The 24,000-nt window shown below is 36.3% G+C and overlaps 1 protein-coding gene across 21 annotated transcripts in view; it reads left to right on the forward strand.

Annotated features, from left to right (window-relative positions):
- The window catches only part of PHF14 (PHD finger protein 14), a 248,904-nt gene that overhangs the window by 157,559 nt on the left and 67,345 nt on the right, over positions 1–24,000 (forward strand). For 9 of the 21 annotated variants that reach the window (XM_063814056.1, XM_063814059.1, XM_016957094.4 and 6 more), the window contains 2 exons: positions 19,525–19,554; positions 20,354–20,471. In XM_063814056.1, the coding sequence (XP_063670126.1) occupies positions 19,525–19,554; positions 20,354–20,471 (148 nt within the window). Of the gene's footprint in view, positions 1–11,499; positions 15,236–19,524; positions 19,555–20,353; positions 20,472–24,000 lie in introns of those variants that run through there. The other 12 variants (XR_010158345.1, XM_063814057.1, XM_063814058.1 and 9 more) reach the window with 4 other exon arrangements.

The raw sequence follows: 24,000 nt of genomic DNA on the forward strand, positions 1-24,000 counted from the left end.
TGCTACTGAAGAAGCCCCATTGCACTGTCTTTCCTCTTACTTAGCAGTAGACTGTTGTCACATATTACTCAGTGCTTGCTGGTCTGGTGGTATTAGCCAAAGGAGTTCTTAATTTTCCTCATTCAAACTCAGCCTTCAGCCTCCAAAGAACCACAAGCTTGGTTCTTGAGTGTAGGCGTTTTTCATTGTTCTCTGCCCTTTTTCCTATGGCAGCCTTATTCTGGCTTGTGTCTTTGGCACATCTTGTGAGGGAGTTTCCTTCTGACTCTCAGGGGTAGGAGACCTTTAAAAGTACAAGGGTAGTACACTGGGCCCAGAAATGTTTCCTGTCACTCCTGTAGGAGTAGAGGATTTTTTTTTCCTCTTATATTTTTTTCTCTTCACAGTGAGATTACTCTGTTCCCTGTGTGGCAGCAGGGTTTACAGCCTTTCTTTTAATGACATTATGGCTTTTATTCCTTAAAGGAGAAGGGTCTGGGTGAGACTTTGGGTCTTTCCCACTGTGGTGGCTGCTCCACTTCTCCAGGTCTACACTGCCAACCAGTGAATGGTCTTTCTAATGGCCCAAATTGTCTGAATCTTTTTCTTGAGTACCTGGTGGAGGTGTCTGTTAGTTTTCTCTGGCTGTTAGAACAAATTACTACAAATTTGGTAGCTTAAAACAACACAAAATTTTTTCATAATTTTGGAAGACATAAGTCCAAAACCAGTTTCATTTGGTCAAGGTGTTCAGCAAGGCTGGTTTCTTCTAGAGTATTTGGGGGTAGAACCCATTTTCTTGCCTTTTCTAGCACTAGAGTTGTTCTGCACTCCTTGGTTCATGACCCCCAACTTCTTGCAGTTATAGTCACATCTATTTATCTCTCTGATTCTGACTCCTCCTACTTCTCTCTTATAGGAACTCTTTCCTGTGATTATATCAGGCCCCTCTTCTCAAAATTCTTAATCATATTTGCAAAATCCCTTTTACCATACAAGGTAACATATTCACAGATTCAGGGCATTAGAACATGGACTCTTTTGTATTGTTATTCAGCCTACCACAGGGTTCCTGGAAAAAAGTTTGTGAATGAAGGTAACTGTCCCTGGGGCTGTGGCTCCCAAGGCTTCTGTACTCTGATATTAGCCAACATTTGACCTTTAGCAAACCTTTAAAATTTATAACTGAATTCTTACTCGTGTAGTGTTGAGCAGCTCTTCCTCTCATGCTCTGCCACAGGTGATCCAGACCCCATCCTTCTTTTATGGGGTCTATCTTTCTTGTATTTCAGGCCACTTGGTTGCCCTCTGACATCAGCTCTCTGATGGCTTGAAAAGTTATAATTTTGTAGTTTATCTTGTTTTTTCTTGCTAAGATAGAAGGAGTGTTATTTCCAGTTGTTGTTGTTGTTATTGTTTTTCCATTCTAGCCAGAGGCAGTTCAAAGAAACTTCAGAAACTTTACTGAGCCTGAGGGAACACAAGTCAACTGCCAGTAATCACTATCTTCAGCTTTATAGTAATAGCAGTAGTAGTAAACTAGAACAAATTGTAGTGATAGTAAGAGTGGTTGAGTTGAACTCATAGTGAAGGTAAGTAAGCACTTACCACAACCATATGCCAAACATTATTTAATTATTTTATACACTTATTTAATCCTTAAACTCTATAAGGTGGTTACTGTTTTTATTTACATTTATAAGTGAGAAAACTGAGGCAAGTGGAGATTAAGTCATTTTCTCAAGGTGTCAGGCTGATACTGACAGAGCTGGGATTTTAGTCCAGGAGCTACTTCTCCAGAATCTGTACTTTTAAGCATGAGGCTGTGCTGCTTCTCAAAAAATAATTTGCTCTGAGGATATGATGGGTCTTTATTCTGTAATTAACTCAATTTCCTCTGTGAACTTTTTGCTGAACTATTTCCCAATTTTTTTTGAGAGTCAAGGGCATTTCATTTAATCCTATATCCCTAGAAGTAAATGGAAATAAGATCAGGTTTTCTCAACCTGGGTTTCCTGGGAGAATTAATTCTTAATACTCTCAGGCATCCATTAAATGTAGAGAATAAATTTTTTTCAGTGGATTTTAAATTGTATTCGTTATCTACTAAATTGGGAGAAGTAAAAAAAGTCAAATAATTTTCTATTTTCTGTGTTTCAAATGAGAAGCTCCTATAATCACCTACAAAATGATAATCCCTGCATGATGTAAGTATCAAGCATCATCACGGACATCTCAGCTAGAGTATGAGATAAAACCTCAACTGGATTCTGTAGATTTTTTTTTTTACCCTACTCTCATCACCTTTGAAATTGGAGACTGATCTTTTTCTAGTAGTTCTCTAGTCAGGGGATATATCTCTACCTGTATATAGAAGGTCAGCTTTGGGGCTATACTCTGAATTCATAACTAGTAATTCTATTTCAAGGTGCTGTGAGGTTTAGTCCACTGAGAATCCCAAGGGATTTATATCTTTGTCAGAATGCTAACTTTTAAAGGTTTATTTTAAATAAGGAATAAAGAGGTCTTCCTTAATCACATGGTTTTCCCAGTCATGCAACGTTCATTTTGGTTCTTTTATTCTTTTTCGGTGTCTGAGTATATGCATGCATGGATATTTGCATGTAAACTTCAACTGGGATTAAAACCATTTAGGGCCATCCATGTATTTTGTAAAGAAGATCATCCTGCATAATTACTCTTTATCAGTAACTATCATCAAAAAATTTTTCACTGTAGGATATTCTTATCCTAAAGTTTTTGAATGCTCATACAGACCTGACAATTTCACTTATAGGAGAAAGGGAATTTTGTAAAGAAGATCATCCTCCACAATTATTCCTCATCAGTAACTAGCATCAAATATATTTTTACTTTAGGATGTTCTTATCCTAAAGTTTTTGAATGCTAATACAGACCTGACAGTTCCATCTTACAGGAGAAAGGGAACTGGATGCCATTTTCCAGTTCATTTACAGGTATTTCATATCGTATGTTGCTTTAGCCTGGGACAGAACCCAGCAGCCTTTTAACACTTTATTAAAAGCTCTATTTGGTTGTTGCCAATTATAAAGCAGATGTGAAAAGAAAAAGAAAAAGATAAAGCAGATTTGAAAAGTAGACCTTTAAGAACTGTTTGGATATATCGAGTTTTTATAGCCATTCAAAAAGAACTCAAGATAATCTTCCCACAGGACAGTCATGGTGATTAATAAGGAACTACATAGGAAGTAAAGTTGTTTCTTGAGTTTACCAATTTCTGTTGGTGTTTTTCTGGAATTTTGACTTATCACTATATACTGGAAAAAAAAAACTTATCTTCAAATGATTTCAGCCAATTCAGTACATTTAATCTTAGTACCTATTTACTTCATTGATAGTATTTTGCCCCAACGATAGTAGACTAGAACTTTTTTTTTTTTTTTTTTTTGAGACGGAGTTTTGCTCTTGTTGCCCCGGCTGGAGTGCAATGGCTTGATCTCGGCTCACTGCAACCTCCGCCTCCCAGGTTCAGGTGATTCTCGTGCCTCAGCCTCCCGAGTAGCTGGGATTATAGGCATGCACCACCATGCCCGGCTAATTTTATATCTGTAGTAGAGATGGGGTTTCACCATGTTGGTCCGGCTGGTCTCGAACTCCCGATCTCAGGTGATCCGCCTGCCTCAGCCTCCCGAAGTGCTGGGATTACAGGCGCGAGCCACCGTGCCCAGCCAGGACTAGAACTTTTTAATGTATTTTATTCATATTGCCACAATGGAGAATTATTATGACACCTAAAATAGATAATATTTTATCAATAAAAGCTAATGTTGATAGATTTAAGGTGACTAATCTATCATAGGTATTGATATCAGAGTCTCCTCAGTTTTCTAAATTATGACTAGGGATTATCATTAGGCATAGTAGTAGGCCTTTATCATTTGAAATCACAATTTAATTTCTTGAATTAGGATGCAACGGTAGGAGGAATTTGAGATATTGAGCTCTTCAAAAATTTACCTGACTTTTGAACTTCATCAGCAGTATCCCCACCATGTTGTTATGCAGCTATTGTTTGAATACTTTCCCTTACCACAGTTAGTGCTAGAGGCAGAGTTCAGGCTAGTTCAATCCTCATCTGAAAGTTTGCCTTCCCTTCACATTCTCAAAGTTCATTGTTGATACCCATTTATCTAACTCAGCATCTTGTTTAATATCATTGTACTACATAAGAATCAATAAAGTGCACACTCTTCCAAATCTTGTTTGTCCCTTCCTCTATTCTATCTTCTCCTTCATCTTTTCTCTAGCTCTGAGCTGTCAAACAGCCCATGGTGGGAAAATGAAGACTTTAACATTTAAATTTACAGGAAGGGGTGTGTGTATGTGTGTGTGTAGATAAGAGGGAGTGTATTTGAATCTATATATTACCTGATTTTTCTGTAAATCTATCATATTCCTTTAAAAAAGTCTTTTTTAAAAAGTTAAAGGACTGTGAGTAGAAAAATTAATATTTTTCTTTTAAAAGCTTTTGTTAATTATAAAAATTTATATACAAAAATATAAAAAGTAATTTTAAATCACCTATAATCTTACACTATCTCAATGTATTTACTTCTATTCAGACATTTTATTTTATTTTATTTTATTTTATTTTATTTTTTTTTTTTTATTAATTTATTTATTTTTATTGATCATTCTTGGGTGTTTCTCACAGAGGGGGATTTGGCAGGGTCATAGGACAATAGTGGAGGGAGGGTCAGCAGATAAACAAGTGAACAAAGGTCTCTGGTTTTCCTATGCAGAGGACCCTGCGGCCTTCCGTAGTGTTTGTGTCCCTGGGTATTTGAGATTAGGGAGTGGTGATGACTCTTAACGAGCATGCTGCCTTCAAGCATCTGTATAACAAAGCACATCTTGCACCACCCTTAATCCATTTAACCCTGAGTGGACACAGCACATGTTTCAGAGAGCACAGAGTTGGGGGTAAGGTCACCGATCAACAGGATCACAAGGCAGAAGAATTTTTCCTAGTACAGAACAAAACGAAAAGTCTCCCGTGTCTACCTCCCTCTACACAGACATGGCAACCATCCGATCTCTCAATCCCTTCCCCGCCTTTCCCCCACTTCTATTCCACAAAACCGCCATTGTCATCATGGCCCATTCCCAATGAGCTGCCGGGTACACCTCCCAGACGGGGCGGTGGCTGGGCAGAGGGGCTCCTCACTTCCCAGTAGGGGCGGCCGGGCAGAGGCGCCCCTCATCTCCCGGACCGGGCGGCTGGCCGGGCGGGGGGCTGACCCCCCACCTCCCTCCCAGACGGGGCGGCTGGCCAGGCAGAGGGGCTCCTCACTTCCCAGTAGGGGCGGCCGGGCAGAGGCGCCCCTCACCTCCCGGACGGGGCGGCTGGCCGGGCGGGGGGCTGACCCCCCCACCTCCCTCCCGGATGGGGCGGCTGGCCTGGCGGGGGGCTGACCCCCCCACCTCCTTCCCGGACCGGGCGGCTGGCCGGGCAGAGGGGCTCCTCACTTCCCAGTAGGGACGGCCGGGCAGAGGCGCCCCTCACCTCCCGGACGGGGCGGCTGGCCGGGCAGGGGGCTGACCCCCCCACCTCCCTCCCGGTCGGGGCAGTTGGCCTGGCGGGGGGCTGACGCCCCCACCTGCCTCCCAGACGGGGCGGCTGGCCGGGCAGAGGGGCTCCTCACTTCCCAGTAGGGGCGGCCGGGCAGAGGCGCCCCTCACCTCCCGGACGGGGCGGCCGGCCGGGCGGGGGGCTGACCCCCCCACCTCCCTCCTGGATGGGGCGGCTGGCCGGGCGGGGGGCTGACTCCCCCACCTCCTTCCCGGACGGGGCGGCTGGCCGGGCAGAGGGGCTCCTCACTTCCCAGTAGGGGCGGCCGGGCAGAGGCGCCCCTCACCTCCCGGACGGGGCGGCTGGCCGGGCGGGGGGCTGACCCCCCCACCTCCCTCCCGGATGGGGCGGCTGGCCGGGCAGAGGGGCTCCTCACTTCCCAGTAGGGGCGGCCGGGCAGAGGCGCCCCTCACCTCCCGGACGGGGCGGCTGGCCGGGCGGGGGGCTGACCCCCCCACCTCCCTCCCGGTCGGGGTGGCTGGCCTGGCAGGGGGCTGACCCCCCCACCTCCCTCCCGGACGGGGTGGCTGGCCGGGCGGGGGGCTGAACCCCCCCACCTCCTTCCCGGACGGGGCGGCTGGCTGGGCAGAGGGGCTCCTCACTTCCCAGTAGGGGCGGCCAGGCAGAGGCGCCCCTCACCTCCCAGACGGGGCAGCTGGCCAGGCAGGGGGCTGACCCCCCCCACCTCCCTCCCAGACGGGGTGGCTGGCCAGGCGGGGGGCTGACCCCCCCACCTCCCTCCCGGACGGGGCGGCTGGCCGGGTGGGGGGCTGACCCCCCCACCTCCCTCCCGGACGGGGCGGCTGGCTGGGCGGGGGGCTGACCCCCCACCTCCCTCCCGGATGGGGCGGCTGGCCTGGTGGGGGCTGACCCCCACCTCCCTCCTGGATGGGGTGGCTGCTGGGCAGAGACGCTCCTCACTTCCCAGACGGGGTGGCTGCCTGGCGGAGGGGCTCCTCACTTCTCATATGGGGTGGTTGCCAGGCGGAGGGTCTCCTCACTTCTCAGACGGGGCGGCTGGGCAGAGACGCTCCTCACCTCCCAGACGGGGTCGCGGCCGGGTAGAGGCGCTCCTCACTTCCCAGACGGGGCGGCGGGGCAGAGGCGCTCCCCACATCTCAGACGATGGGCGGCTGGGCAGAGACGCTCCTCACTTCCTAGATGGGATGGTGGCCGGGAAGAGGCGCTCCTCACTTCCTAGATGGGATGGCGGCCGGGCAGAGACGCTCCTCACTTTCCAGACTGGGTAGGCAGGCAGAGGGGCTCCTCACGTCCCAGATGATGGGCGGCCAGGCAGAGACGCTCCTCACTTCCCAGACGGGGTGGCGGCCCGGCAGAGGCTGCAATCTCGGCACTTTGGGAGGCCAAGGCAGGCGGCATGCTTCGCCGGGTGGTCAGAGCTATTCGCCCGGTGGTCAGAGCTATTCGCCCATAGTCCGTAGCCCAGAGCCGGGGCTGCTCGGCTCTCCGTCCCGGGGGGCCGGGGCCGGGCTGGAGGCGTGCGAGCCTCTCATCGCCGCCTCCCAGCGCAGCCACCCGAGCCGCCGCCACCGCCGCGGCCTCCCTCCATGGCTGCGGCGCCGCCACCCCCTATTCAGACATTTTAATGATTCTGTTCAAAACATTTAAAAAACTTTAGCCATGTATATAATTTGAAAGCTGAAAATATCAGAATATTTTGGGAACAGTTTTCTATTAAAACATTTCTTGATCCATTCTTTTCCTTTCCCATTCCTATGGCTTCCTTGAGACCTTTCGCAGTGTCTAGCCTCTGTTTTCTGCCATGTTATTCTGTTCACCTTAGCTTCTTTGCTGTTTTCTCTTGCCTTCTTTCTCTGTTCCTCACTTCTGATTCTCTCTCCCTTGGATCCCTGTCTGCCTTGCCTCTCCTCATTTTTATTGCTAGTGTATGATTGGGTTCTGCAGCTCTACTATGTCTCACTTCCCCCAACCTTCTGGCTCGTTTCCTCACCTGATAAAATGGCCAGAACTTGAACTCCAGTTCTTGTGGAAAGTGCACCATTGTCCTCACTAATATCCAGAGCAGGGCATATGTTGTCTTCCTTCTTTAATCCCCACTGCACCCTGCTGTTCTTTACCTCTTTCTCTAAATACCATAATTCCAAGGCTGTCTTGGACATTTACTGAACAATTTAGGGTAACAGAGGCCTTACACACACAACAGTGTAAGATTTAAAATTAAATGCTTTGTATTCTTGTTCATAAAAGTTACTTGGCCATCCTTGCCACTAAGAATGTTTCCTTTTTGCCTTAGACCAGGTTTTATAAAAAGCAGTGATCAGTGACTTAAGATAAATGTCTTTAGACTTAAAATGATGCTTCATTGTATGTCACGAAGAGATTAGATTCTAAGGAAGGAATTAGAAAATTAAGTAAATTTTGTGCTATAATTTTTAAAAGTTCTTTTCAAAAATGCTTTTCTATTAGTAAAAATCAGGGAAGAGAGGTTTAATTTAAAAAATATTCATATTTGGATAATGAGTCTAGCCCAGCTGCCACTGAATTTTTCTTATTAAGGTGGTATTCTGATGAAATTTAAATTAAAAAATGTTTACTTGGTATATTTTTTCTATAATTAAGTTGATTTGCTGATCTTGTTAGACACATGGAATGGCTAACCTGTCTAACACATTTAGTATTTATTGTATCACATTCTTTGACTTAAAATCTGTATTATAACATCAGACCTTTAAGTGTCTTTGTATTATTCATAAATATTTTTTGTTTATGTTATAAATGTTTGGATTTTAAAATTTTTAACAAATTTTTAATAGATGCAGTATAGTCAGGTAATTTGTATTTAAAGAAAACAGAAGCCTGAACATGGTATATATTACATAGTGAAGTGTGGTATTTCTGGGGTACACAATTTTAGAGTAATAAACATTATAATTTCAAGCACCTACAGCAGTGAAGTAGTTCTCATTTTACACATTTATATTTCTGTAAGATTTGTTTTTGCAGTTTTAATTTATCCTCCATTGCAGCGTGTTAATATTGTTAAATTATACAAGGGAAGGATTATATATTACATACTTAATCATTTGGAAAGACTAAGACTCTTACCACAGTTCTGCTGTTGACTAGATGAATGACCTTGAATCAAGTTACCTCTAAGATCATTGTCTTATCTTTAAAACGAAGACATTAACTTCATTTTGTCTTAAGTTATGTAACTTTTATAACTGAGAGATTTCAAAACAAATATACAGTTTCAAAAAAGATCCTAAAGTCTGTAATCTCACCATTCATCTGACACTTGATTTATCTGCCTAGCATCACTAGTAAGCAGCAGGGAATGAGCTTTGTCAAGGATAGAGCTGTGAGCCCCTTCCTCCCTCTTGGCAGGAACTATTGACAATTGACTATTGACAATTTCTCTAAATGAGCTGATGATATGTCTTTACTAAAAATTTAAACTCTTGGAGTCATACAAAACAAGTATAATCCAACTTCTAGTTGAAAAGCCAACTATATTGTTTTTGATTTTTCTTTCATTTTTAAATTAAGCATTCTGTTTCATCTGTTACTCCTGTATCAAGGTTTTCATTTGTATTGATTTTATATTTCTTTGGACATATGAAATAGACATTTGAAATAGACATAATAATGAAACGAGGTGAAATGAATTTGAAAATAGGACTGGACACAAATTTTGAAATTTGATTGATTTCCCCAGCAAAATGTTATTTTAAAGTCATTTTGGCCTGGGAATTATAGTAATGATAATGTTAGATGCTTACTGTATCCCAGACTATGTTTTCTGGTCTTTGACTCTACTATCACATTCAGTTCTTACAACAGTCCTATGAGGTATATATATCTCCATTTTAGAAGAGAGGTAACTGGGGTACATAGACACTAAGCAGTGTGAAATAGAAATTATTCCAGTTATATATTTAAATGATATTATGTAAATTAAGTTATGTATTAGAATATAATTTCTTCCCTTCCAGAAAAATACTACCATAGTGTATGATAAAATCTACTGACCTTCACATTAGTTGCCAAGATTTATTGAGGGCTTATATGCCAGTCAGTGTGCTAGTGCCTTCCACATTTGATCTCATTTAATCCTCATAACAACTGCATGAGATAGATACTGATTTCATTACTATTTTATGGGTGAGGAAAATGAGAAGAATTACTTGCCCAAGATTATACAACTGGAAAATGGTGGAATTATAATTTGAGTCTAGGCAGCCTTAACCATACAGTTCATGCACTAATTAGGCATACTGCCTCACCGCACTACACTGCTTTAGCATATTTGACTTTGTTGGGACAAAAAAAGTAGATACTTCCTCTTAACAGGCAATTCTAACTATATAAGATACAGAATATATTGATAGTTACTGGTATGTGCATCAGTGAAGCCCTTTGAAAACAATTTTTTCTACATTAATTTGTTTACTAGTTGCATATGAAATAAATACAAAGCCCAAACTTGATCTTTGATTTAAAATACTGCACAGTTTTTTGTCCTGGGAAGATAGGAGCCAAGAGAAGTCACATTGCTTATTCTAGCTTATTTTAGTGAAATTTAGGATGTAGGGATATTAGCAATAGCTTTTTAGTTTTTATCAAACTTATCAACTTGAATTTAATTGGGGGTTAAAGCAGATTTCCATATCTAATGTGTCTATATTCGGATGCATTTCAAAGTGAAATACAAATACATATTTTCAGTTGTCTTCTCATCTCTATTATTTGTGCATGTAATTAAGAGTTAATTGTATTTCTATTATAAATGATTTGGTTGCTTCCTCTTGCATTATACTTTTCCAGTAGTAAACTACAGACAAAGTAGTTCTCAGAGTATCAGATTCAGAATGTGCTCAAAAGCTCTTCACTTAGAGACTGAAGCACTGAAAAAAGGTAGCACGTGTGATCTTACTATTTAACAAGCGAATTGACCTCTATTATTTCTTATATGTTGATAAATACAACATGTCTTTGAAAATTATGTTTCACATTGTATTCTTTTGGGGGGGTGTTTACAGTTTTGTTTTTACTTTCTTTGGAGGTTATTCAGTTTGGCATGATAGCTCTCCTCAGTAACGCTTTGTCTGTGTGCCACTTTTCACTTTCTTTTTCTCAATGGAACCTAGAAGCATTAAACACATCTCTTAATTGTTAATATAAAAAAGTGAACTTTTTCTGCGATGTGTGACTACTTGGCATTTTTACCTCATCTTCACAGATCTAAATGTTTGAAGGAAATGATAACTTTTTATGTTTACCCCAGTCAAAAAATTTTACTTCTAATCACTAAAATTTCTCCACTGAAAATAAAGACAAAAAGGTAACAAATAATTGTAACCAAACATATTTCTAATATAGTCTTTTTAAAAGAAAGTCAGCTTAGGCACAGGATAAGAATCATTTGAAAATTTCTTCCCCGAGTCTCTGTATTTGAGTATAACCAGCACTGTAACATACTGATCAGATGTGCTTGTTTTCAGCACAGTTGCATGTTTTCTCAAGCAATGTTAAATTGCCATATTTGATGAAAAAATAGCAAATTGAAATTTTTCAAAATATTTATTGATTAAATATTTCCTTTTATAAATACAAGCCCTTCATCATTTTAATATTATTTTCTTTTTTGCTTTAGAAAGATAGGTTTATTTTGACAACCAAAAGTAATAATAATAATACAAGAGGAGGCAACTCAATGTTTCAAATGATAAAATAGTTCAATTTTAACCAATAGGAACCTACACAAGATCATGGCATTTAGGTTTAGAGTTATCTATCTCTTTGGACCAGATCATATGTTATTTGAATCTACTGTGGTTTGTTAGTATGTTTCATAAGACATAGTACAGAGCTGCTATGATCTTTAAATGTTAATGTTCTTTTCTTATCACTTTACTGTGTAGATACCCTTCATGAGACCCAACTCTGCCACAGCTCATCCTCGGAGGCAATCCCGGAAACCTCTTTTATAAGTGTGATTTTAAAAATGTGGATTAAACTCTCGATAGAGTACATAAAGTAAAGGAGAACAGCTATATTGTCCTTTCTATAAGCTTGTCACTGCAAAAAGTTGCCTTTTGCTTGTCAGGTTTGGATAGAATATAATTGATTGGTTTGTTACTTGGACTAACAAGGCAGTAGATTTGCCTGTGTGGAATTTTTTTTCCTATTTTTCTTCTTTTTGCTTTTTTTGCACTAATCAGAAATATTTGATGTGTGCGTTGTTGAAAAATACTGGATACATGTCTTGTCAGAATTGTCGTATTAAGTAATGTCTTTCCCACTTGCTTCTTTGGCAAATGTTGATACACAGTGTTTGGACTTACTGAAGAGTTACTGAAGCCTGTGGGATTTAATAAATACAATATGCTACTCCCTGTTGTGATTGAACAATACAAATAACAAACAAGAAAGACAATGCATTCCATTAGTCTGCTATTCTGTTTCCTTCAACTTCATACATAGATTCATATATGAAGTACTGCATTGTAAAACAACTATAGACTCATATTAAATGTTATTTCTATTTATAATATTCAGCAAAAGTGAAAGACTTGTGAAGCATATGACATTCTATTTTTGACTTATTAGTCCTAGTGTGAAAGCATTAATATTATTAGCATGAAATTTTTACTTCAGATTTTAAGCTCATGAATAAAGATATATCTGTGTTGATCTCTAGATATTTTTAGTAATACCCAAATATATTCAGTCCTTATTGTTTTAATATAAACTTTCTGTGTTCAGTATAATTTTATTTTTCTCAACCTTAAATATGAACTTAGGAAATAAGGAGGGAAGTACAAAGATTATTGACTATACAACCTACCAGCTGAAAGAAAGATCTTCATCAACATCTGTATCTTTCCAGAGGTATACAGAATTAAAATTTGATCTTCAAGCTTTAATGATCCAGTTTTAAGTCAACGGCAGAAATATGTTGAATATTTCATCACTCAGTCTTGAACTGATTTAGAAGAGACTCTTTGCTGAAATTGAATTGCACTTATACATGTAAATTGTCAACATGTAATTTGGAATTTTCTGATTAATAAATGTGGTTTTGGACATCTTTTCGGGTATAGTGACAATGGAAAATAGTTTAAACTTTAGGAATAGAGTAGGTAATGTTATAGATAATCAAAAGCAATTGTAATTGTAAAGCTGCTGTAATCTAGTGATCTCTAGTTATAGTGAGGAACGCTATGATTGGATGAGATGTTTGATAAAAGTAAAATGTGTATGAAATTACATATAAACAGATTATTAGCTTATTGAAAGATCTCATAACATTGGAGGAAAAATATTCATAATCTTTAGCAAAACTAGTAGACTTTTGTTTAAAAGAATAAGATAGGACTAGTTGTCACTATATTAGCTTAAGGAAATGTTGGTAATTATTACTGTTGCTGAACTCTGGCTGCTTTTAAGCAAAATGACAGATTGCCATTTTCTAAGTGGAATATACTAATCCATTAGACCATGGCCCTCTTTTAATATTTAGTGAGAAATTACTTGCAGTTGCTTTATTTTAGGTTTTTTGAGAAACTCTTAGGCCTTGTTTTGGTATCACTGTTAATCAAAATCCTTTTCACTTTGATTCCAATTACAATACTATATTATCATCATTTTCCATCTTGCATTTTCAGTGGTGGTGGATATTCTATTCCACATTTGGTGCTAGTCCTAAGAATCTTTGTCGCATGTTATACATATAGACTGCAAAATTCATAAGATATAAGTCCTGCAAAAAGTATAGTTGAAGAAAACTTGAAGTAACTAGAGTAGAATACTTTCTCCTAATAATCTCTTAAATGCTCTCATATCCACAGTATAAAATTATTCCGTGTCCATAATCGGTCCAACTACTATAAGGAGAAAATTGATGTGTGCTTAAGAAAATATGTACTAAATGATTCATATTTCACAGACCTACATAAGAAAAAAATGGCACATCAGGTAAATGATAGTTGTTTATCACACAGTAGGGAAAGGAAGAAACATTAAAATATCAGGAAGGAGATGAAATGTCTCTGAAATACAAGAAGAATGACATAATAGCAAGTAGTGGTTCTCAAACGTTGTGCATTGGAATCACAGGAAGGATTTGTAAAAACACAGGTGACTACCCTATTCCTCTCCTCACCTGCCCTCTGCCCACTTTACTCCCTCCCCCTTCACCCTGGAGTTTCTGATTTAGTAGAAAATTTGCATTTCTAACAAGTTCCCAGGTGATGCTGATGCTACTGGCCTGGAACACCACATTAAGAACTATTCATAGGTAGTATTTTTTTTAAAACATCATTGTGTTGTGCTTAACATTGATTGATAAAGGAATGTGCTTTTAACATCTCCTTAAAAGGGCCCTTAGATTTCCTCTAGATAAAAGAATTAGTAATTTCATCTGCAACACATACAATTTTTTTAAATTTTATAAAATTTAGTTAAATGTTTGTTTTACACTGACTATGGAAACAGCACTATTTTAGATACAGAAAGAAATCAATAAACATAGCCTGTGTTCACAATTCACTCATCCTTTTGTTATAAAAAGACTTGAAATTAGGGTTATGTTTTAACATGAAAACAAAATTTAGCCTTAACTTTTATCCATCTTCACTTTAGAAATTATATTTATGCATTGTTTATAGATCATTGTCATTCGTTGTTGCTTGAGTGTTCATCTGATTTTATATTTATGATGTTAAAAATAGACTGCTGACCAATAAATAATAAAATATTTACACTCCATTCTATTTCCCTGTATTCACATCCTATTAATGAAAACCACTGGTTTTAAACAAAGTTACTTATTTCATAAAACTCACCACTATTTTACTTGATTCTCAATATGAGAATATTTCATGAATATTTCACCAAAATTTATTCAAGGAATTCAGAAGGACTCTCCAGCAGAGCAGAATATTTACATCATTAAATTTTTTAAAAAATTTAAAAATGGCAATTTAAACTTGTTTAAGAGACTCAACTTGGAGTTTCCTGACATACGAAGGCAGAATCATTTTTTCTACCTGTCTGAATCAGCACTTTGTAAGTTTACATAAAATTAAGGATTGTGATTTCTAAGATAGGCATGCTTTGCAAATATTTCTCTATAACAGTGGAAGCCTCTTTCCCATAGTGCTCACTTTAAGGCTTTCTGTAGGCCTGCCGATAAGATTCACTGCTGTTCAGGTACATAAGATGTAATGTAATTGGATGCACATGCTGGGCTTTGTAAATAAAATGAGATTGACACCCAGCAATTATCTCATTTATCTGATTTACATTGTAAAATCAGGATCTACACTGTTGATTAGAGCATAATTAGTTAATTATGAACAGGGAAATACAAAGTTACATGGAGCTTGAGCTCAGCAAAATTTCCAAGGGCATGAGCAGATGGAAATCAGTTTATTAAAGAACAAAGCAGACATGTTTCAGGTATGGAAATGTCTAATTCTTCTCTCATGCTGTGAAGAGTTGCTTGACCTTATTGTGTACTTTCATATGAATTGTTTTGTCTCATCTTTCATTTTCTTGTTTCACATTTAATCTTGTAATCTGGCTGCCACAGATATAGCTAACTGAATTGATCCCACTCTTTAAGTGACTATTAAATACAGTTTTGGATTTGGATATTTTTCTAATTTTTTAAAATTAATTTTTATGTGTAAAGAATATTTTTGTCTTTCTTACTACCCATTCATTCATTATTGGCTGATACAGAAGTCTGTAGTGGTGTTAATGAAATAGGTTCAAGTCCTCCACATTAGTCTTATATTTGTGAAATGATTAAAAAACATTTTCTAATTATTTTGTATAGAAACTGCTCATGTAGGTAATTTGCACTAAAATTGTTGTAAATTACAAGGAATAAAATATTGTACTTATTGATACTAAATGTTATTCAGTATTGGTAGAATGCAGAATTTTGTGCAAGCTTGTATTATTTGTAAAGTGATTTAACTCATTGACCACAATTTGTATTTTCTCCATCTGTTAAGATGTTTAATCGAAATAATTGGCCACTGTTCAATGAAAGAACTCATCACTACCTGTTAATAGATTTGCGTAGATGTTTGAGCTGCTAGTGAGATTTTTATTTAAGTAATGACAGTATTCAAGACTAATTTTTTTGAACATTCTTGTGATGGAATTTTTACACAGAAATGAAAAAGTTGGAAAATCCAACCCATCAGTTCTCTGGATATTTAGTTTTTTTTAAGTGGACACTAATAGTCTGTATTTTCAGAGTCCAGTTTTTGTTTTGCTTTATATAAACTTATAGGGGCTACAAGTAAAATGTTCCATTGGCATAAAAGATAATGTGATTATCACAATCAACTTGATCATAAAAATGTACATCCTTGTTCAAGTCTATGTTATGGATTTTGCTTCTTTCTAAAGTTTAGCTTACAAATGGCTATAAATTATTTGCATAGGAGGTGCACTTAATTGTTTCAGTTAGGTTTTAAAAAGTAGTTTTAGTTTACTCCTCCAATGAAATTATCCCTTAGAAATTAGAGATGTTAAACCCTTTGGAACACTGACTTTTGGCCTCTTAGGCATTCGATGAAATAAATCAGCTGCTTCTTTTTACTTGTTTGCATATTCTCAGTAGTCAGGTAAACACCTGACTAATTGCTTGTTATATGGATCATAGCACATATGAAGGTAAATCATTTTTTTCCCTCTTCTTTGTTTAGGGTGCTATTCTTAATCATATACTAAGTAAGTATTTTACATACATATAGACTATGTTTATTTGGTCACTACATTTTGTTAATGGGTAAAAGACCATATATTAAGCTACTTTGTTATTTACATCTATATCTGTTATTAATCTGATAGCTAGGAAGTTGTATTTAGTAAGAATCTAATTAGGTTTGCTTTTATCTTATAATTGGGATTCCTTTATGCTCTATAGTGTTAATGTGTACAGTGTTTATTAGAGGCTTAAATACTTCTTTAAGCATCCAGTTTTTATTTTATTAAAAAATCTTAGTGTTTCTTTACAGGTTAGTTTTGTATTCTTTTTTAATATTTTAAGACATTGCCTTCCTATTTAATAATGTGCTATTCCTATAATAATCTGTTTTTATTACATAGACATTTGTGTTATTTAATAAAGTATACTGTGTTATATCCCTATACTTTTGTGGGTCAATGACTGCTTTTGAAAAAGTTTTTTAAAACATTTTATTCACTATTTATTTTGGTAAATTTTGTCCTATATTATGTGCTGCATGTGTTTCCAAGTTTATGTAAGAAATAAAGGTAGAAACCATAAATAGGTCAATAACTACTTTAACTCCACTGCAGCTTTTAGGTAGCAGATGATTATAGACCCTTACGAGTTTTTTAAATGGTCTAAATTTGCAACATAGCTCAGGGTTTGTTGGGTGACAGGATTTGATAAAGATTACAAAGTGGTATTTGTGTGTAAAATTAATAAGCCACTATTTTGGCCATCCACATTGTTCTTTGATTTCTTCGGTTCTTAATGGTATCTCTTATATTTGTCCACAGTTTATTAATTCTTGCAAGTTCTGCTAGAATTCACTTGTGTCCAGTAAGATGTTTCCGTGATTAGCACATAAAGCTATGGATTTTTTCAATTCAATATTCTAAGATAGAAACAACAGATTTTTTTCACATTGAAACAATTTGGGACATCTTTACAAAGATCTTATATTTGTGTATTTATTTATCACCGAAACTATTGACTTCAAGATTGGATTCTTTTCTTTTTTTCCCCTTTTGTTTTTTGGATTTTGGCAGTTCCTAAGGGTACTACTACTTTTTGCTACTTGGTCTTGAAGCTGAAGCTTTTATTTACTTTTGAGTGAGCTAGAACTTCAGAGAACTTCCCTATCACTCCTAATTCTGACAAGCAAATTCTTTTTCCTTTGGAATGCATCACAAATACATGAGAGTTCCACATGTCGACTAAGTAATTCTGAAAGGTATTACTAATGAAGGAATCAAACAGCAAGGATTAGGTCATTTTTAAATGGCATGTATTTGTTATCTTCTGATAAGCTAGCATATAAAATCTTTCTCTTCCTCTTTTCATTAGTTCTTGAGCTGAAAGATAATTTGATTGTACGAGTAGTTGAAATCAGCAACAGATTGGAACTGTATTAGTGTAGCAAACTTGTTCTTGGTTTATTAGCTGGAATTTCATAGCTATATCAACAAGAATTATTTATGTACATTAAGGTGATAAATAATGAATTATGATACACATGCATCATGATAGTTGCCTCAAGTTATACACTAGAAATCATAATTTGAAAATTATTATGACACAGTTATAAAGTAAATATGCAGTAATTAGGTAATAAATTGATGTGAACTAGGAAAATGTTAATACTTCATCAAGAACTTTGATTATTAGCAATCTGAACTCTGGCGCACTACCCAAAAACCTAAAGTTAAGGAAAAAAAGACTATAGTTAACAAACAAAATTGAGCCCATTTACTTAAATCAGTAGAAATTATCATTTTCATGTATTTTTACTGTCAGTTTACATAGCCTCAGTAAGTTTTAGTGGTCTGGTTTCTGAATCCATAACAGATTGTTGTTGGGGAATTTATGCTTAAGCAAACACACTGACAATATCAGGAAGCAGTGGCTGATAGTTTTCAGGCAAGTGAGGACCCTGAAAATCTACAAAAATTGAATACAAGAATTCAAATAGAACAGCTGACTCCTGGTCCTCATTGCAAGGACAAAAGGCTGACACACTGCTAGACCTGTAGCAGCATATGTTATTCTTACTGATGACCTGAGATGACAAATATTAATTATATTTAATATGTTTATTTGATGAAACAAGCAATGTGATTTTTAAATTTCGCATCAAAGATGATTAAAACTCTAGCTTTTATGTATGAAGGAGTATGCTCTCAGTTATTTAGAAATCTCAGCCTTCTCATAAACTCAGAAGTACTTATACTTTGAAGGTTTCTATATCCATAGGTTTAATTGAAATTTTGGCTAATGAAAGGTAAATATGTTGTATTGAGAAAGAGCATAAAATTATGTGGGCTTGCCAGTTAGTCTCTTTATGTCACATTTGAACTTAGCTTATATTATTTATTATTCTTTCTTAATGCCAGAACAACAGGTATTTGAACATTTTAACTGCTTTTAAATATATTTTTAGATGTGTGATATTGTCATAGTAAGTAACGTACTGTTGGTCCTATTGGTCCTATTTGATTTTATCTATTCCTGTAGCTAGAACTGTCATAGTAAGCATTTTTTAAAGTCTTGAATCTACAAGGTTTTTGGAAAAGTACATAAGCTTATTTTATTCATAAGGAGAAAGTTGTAGAGGAAGAAATGCATAAACTTAGGACATTCAATTGTGTTTTAAACTTCTTTATATCTGAGTAACTTAATTAAGTTGCTTAACTTTTCTGCAACTCTTGATTCCCCAAATGAGTTTTTGGAAGATTGGATTTTTGTCTCATAATATGAAATTTCTGCTAAAAATGTAGATTTACAGTCCCTTTTATTATGATGGTTTCTTAAAGTCGATTGTTTTTCTTTGTGTGTTGTTTATGTAAGAAGAGCTTCTTCCCCCCTTTTTCCTAAAAGGTTATTGAATAGTAGTTTTTAACTTTAATCAAGTAATATATGTTCTGTAAATTTTCCCCTTGGTTTCTTAATTGCAGATTTCTTGACATTTGAAGTTTTAAATCAGTGAAAGATAAACAATAAAGAAAATCTGACAGATTGGTTGAGAAAGTATTATTGTTTAATTTTTTTTAAACTATGAAATGAGGAATGCAATCCCTTCTATAAGATGTATACTCTTTGTTATTTGTTGTTAAATTTTGGTCTTGTTATTCCAACTGATGCAAAATTCTTTTTACAAAGCACTGAAATAATACAGATTTTTCTTCATTGTCAGCAGGATGAGATTGTCTGAAACGAAGAATAGGTATGATAGTTTTCTTAGATTTTGTACATCATAGGTGGCAAAGACACTATCAAAACATAAGTTTTTAAATGTACTAGGAAGTACTTTGTAAAACCAAATGGTCTGAAGAAAGTGACAGGTAAATTTGAGAGAATAAAACTAAATTATTGGGGTAGTGTCTTATCTCTTTGTATATTTAAATGTTCTGTTTTTTAACATGTAAAGGTTATTTTTATTTGTTGTAGATTGTGTTAGCATGCTATAAATGTTAGAAAGTTCACGTACAATCTACTTTAACTTGAAGAAAGAGAGAAATCGGGTCCAAATTGTATAGCATTGATTGCAACCTAGTGTAGCCTAGTAGAATTTCTGAGTTTTAAAATTTTTTAAATAATCAAAATGTATTTTATTGAATTCATATCCTTGAATTATATATGTATCTTATTAAATACTTTAAAATGATTTAATGGGCAAATGATTAATTCTTTAAGTTCACAATTGAAATTGTTGTGGTTGTTTTGAACACATGATTATACATATACGTTCATTCATATGCTCTTAATATTTCTCCTGTCAGTGTTCTAAATATTTGTTTTGTTTGTTGATTTTATTGCTGTTGTATTTTGTTTTTGCTAAAACATTTATTTCAGGTTTAGTTTGCCTTTATCATCGTCATTAATTTAATGATCTTGTGAGCCAAGGATAAAATTAACAGTGTTGAAGTTGAAATATACAGTAGTTTGTCTTTTTGTCTTTTCATGAAGTAGATGGTTTTTATATTATTTAGATACACCTACCTATAAATCTGTTTACCCTGCAGGTGTGATGAATGCAGACTCTGCTACCATTTTGGCTGTTTGGATCCTCCTTTGAAAAAGTCTCCTAAACAGACAGGCTACGGATGGATATGTCAGGAATGTGATTCTTCATCTTCCAAGGTAAGGGGAGAAGTCTATAAGAAAAGGGATTGGTGTCCTTCCGTTTGATAGCTTTCCTATGTCACACAATTAGCCTCTTTAAAGATAATTGGAATATGAAGAACCAACATTTTAACCAATACACCTTAAGAATATATTGCTATGGTTATTTTCTTGCTCTTAAATTAAGGAAAAAACAACTCTACTAAATTATGTGAATTTTCTCTATGGAATATTTAGTTGTTTTACGTATTGTCTATTATTGTAACATATTAAATAGTGTTCCGAAAGCCCAAACAGATCACTCTCTGCTAACTTAACACACTTGAGAATGGCAGGAAAATTCCACCCTGAGTCATAATAAATTATGTTAGCTAACAGAATAACCAATTAAATAGAATTTTATAGATGTTTTATTTAAAAATATAATATATTGTAATATAGAATCTGTTCCTCTAAAAAAAAAAAAGCAAAATAGTTTTCATATCCTAAATCTTATTTCTGATATTTATTTTAGCTGAGTAGAATGAAATTTCTAATAAGGTTGTTTAATAGATTATACCCCCAAATCAATTTGAAAATTACATCTTTTTAATATTAACATTCTAAACTTACATTGTAGTAATCCATAGTTTATTTTATGGTTCGTTAAAGTGAGTAAGTAAATAGCCAGACTCCTAATGTTTTGACTCATTTGGCAGAAATACTGAATACATTTGAATGAAGACATTCTGGTCAACTGTAGATTAATCCGATTTTTCTTTCTCAAAAAAGATGACGAAAATTAACTGTCTGTTGTATTATGGACATCCAGCCATCTTTCTTCAATGCTACTTAAATGATTTTTTTGGTCCTAGAGTGAATTAAAATTGATGATGTAATCAAAAACATTCTTTTATCATTAACTAAAATGATTTGCTTCAGCTTACCACAGAGGCCTTCTGCAAAAGTTTATTTATTAAAAACTGCAAAAAGACATTTGGTTATAGAAAGAAACTAAACTTTTTTTAAATATCAGAATTTATTTAAAATTATACATATTTTTTGCCAGGTGGCTCACACCTGTAATCCCAGCACTTTGGGAGGTTGAGGGAGGTGGATCATGAGGTCAGGAGTTTGAGACCAGCCTGGCCAACATGGTGAAACCCCATCTCTACTAAAGATACAAAAAATTAGCCAGACATAGTGGCGAGTGCCTGTAATCCCAGCTACTTGGGAGGCTGAGGCAGGAGAATCACTTGAACCTGGGAGGCAGAGGTTGCAGTGAACCGAGATCACGCCATTGCATGCCAACCTGGGCGACAGGGCGAGACTCCATCTCAAAAAAAAAAAAATTATAAATATCTGTATGAGGATTATTAAGATATAATATTTGCATATATTTTATTTAATAATCAAGCATTTTAACCTAAAATAGTAAACTATATAGTAGCAAGAATTATTTTCCAGGCATTTTATTAAGGCCTAGATTTAAGAGAGAACATATTTAATTTTAAAGATTTTATTGCATAGTTCAAAAATGTATTCCCAAAATTTTATTTAAATGTAAAAATAATGAAACACTATGGAGTTTAAATAGTTGTCTTATGAGTCTCTTTAATAAGTTTTTTTAAGTGCATTTTTTGTTTGGGATTTTCTCCTACCCCCAGCAAACAAGTTAGGAAAGCAATTTTTGAAATAGGATTTCCCACCTTTTTTAAATATACCTTTTTGCATATATTCTTTTGAGAAGGCTCAATAATACTTTAAATATGTAGTATTATGTTAAATGTTAAGTTATACAGTAATGTTGTTAATGAACATTGAAAAGGCAAGGGGGCATGTTTTAGATTTGTTTGAAACATTGCATACATTTTGTACATGCCATAGGTGCCAGTAGCCATTGGATAAGGTTTTAGTTTTGTTTTCTTCTCTACCACAGAATGGGTCTTTGGACTCTGAGTGGAAATGCGTTAGGAAGGCACATTGTTAGAAAACTTGCTTTATATTTGCTGTGCTCTGTTTGACCTGTGGTTGAATACCAATATAAATAACTAACATTTTCAAAATTTTATAAAATATGGTTTCTAATATTGGAATGTCACAACAGTTTACTGTAAGGAATGAAACAACAGTGAAATGGATTTGTATTTTCGTTATACTTATATGACTATTAATATACTACTATTTTCCAATGAAAAATGAAATTTAATATAATATTTAAGCTGAAACTTACGGAGACTTAATTGATGCCCTTGAATATTTGTGCTGCATCGGTGGTTTTTCTTACTTTGGAAGACTTCCATTCATGACCAGTGGGTAGTAAATTTCTGTTGGCATTTTCTTCTGAAAGATGTTTGCTAGTATTACAGCCTAAGAAGAAAACATTGATAGATAATGTCATGCTTTATAATTCAGTGAATGCTGCAGAAGCTTTTACATTCGGAAGCTGTATATTATTAACATCCAAGTCAAGAAAATTAGTGACATCTTAGGGCTTAAAAGAAACCCAGAATGAAAGTTCATATGCTTTGCTTTATCCTTTATTCTCCTACATTTGCTTAGGTGGAATATTATTTGCTAGGTAGCACTGGGTATATTTGCCATGTTCATATATTTTAATGAAATGAAAAGCTAAAGGAGAAATACTTATTGCCATAAGAAAGGAAGTAATCAATTGCAAATAAATTTAGATGGTAAAATGTCTCCAACTTCTTTCTCTGCGGTAGTCATGTTGTTAAGTCCTACAAGTCTTCACTTTTATTTGAAATTTTGACTCCCTATTTGTTTCGCCTAGAAGTTTAGATAATACAAAGCAAGGGTGTATAGTTGAATATTTGCTGGAAAAATGAATTGCACTTTAACATTTTGTCTAAATTCTGTGGACCAGGGGAAACTCTAAAATATTGCTATTTATACTGTCAGCAGCTATTTATATATTACTTTGTCTTTCAAGTAACAAGTTTTTGATATGGGGTTGTATGAGGGCAAAAATTTCTATCTTTACCCCTGTCTATTACTTTTATAGAAATTCCGTAAGTCTAATAAGATTCATCATATCTGAATTCATAATTTTTTGTTTTAGCACATGAAAGCTGAAATACACCTAAATATTTAGTTTTAATAATATTGATTTAATAACAATTCAACTGAAAGTAGAAGAATGACTATTTATTCTACCCATACCCATGAAGTATAGCATGATAAGACTTTCTCTGTCTCATCAACTCTTCATAAACCTAAGTAGTCATTTTGAGTTTCATAAAAAATAGCCAGTTACATGGACACAAACATATCCACATATATTTACATACATGGAGGCACTAATATACACACATACAAATACACAGAGACACATACACTCATACACAAAACATACCTTCTCGCATAGGCTATGCTTCAAAGCCATTGATTAAGACAGCAGCCACCCAGGCAGTGCACTATGCTTATATTCGGTGGAGCTAGTTCATTGCTACCTGTCACCCTGCATTAGGGCTTTTTTTTCTTGCTCTTTACTGTGTTGTGAAAATCCTGTTGTTAATAAATGCCACATGCCTGGAAAAGAAATGTG

Source organism: Pan troglodytes, chromosome 6, assembly GCF_028858775.2.
Source record: "Pan troglodytes isolate AG18354 chromosome 6, NHGRI_mPanTro3-v2.0_pri, whole genome shotgun sequence".
In the NCBI taxonomy this organism is placed as follows: Eukaryota; Metazoa; Chordata; class Mammalia; order Primates; family Hominidae; genus Pan; species Pan troglodytes.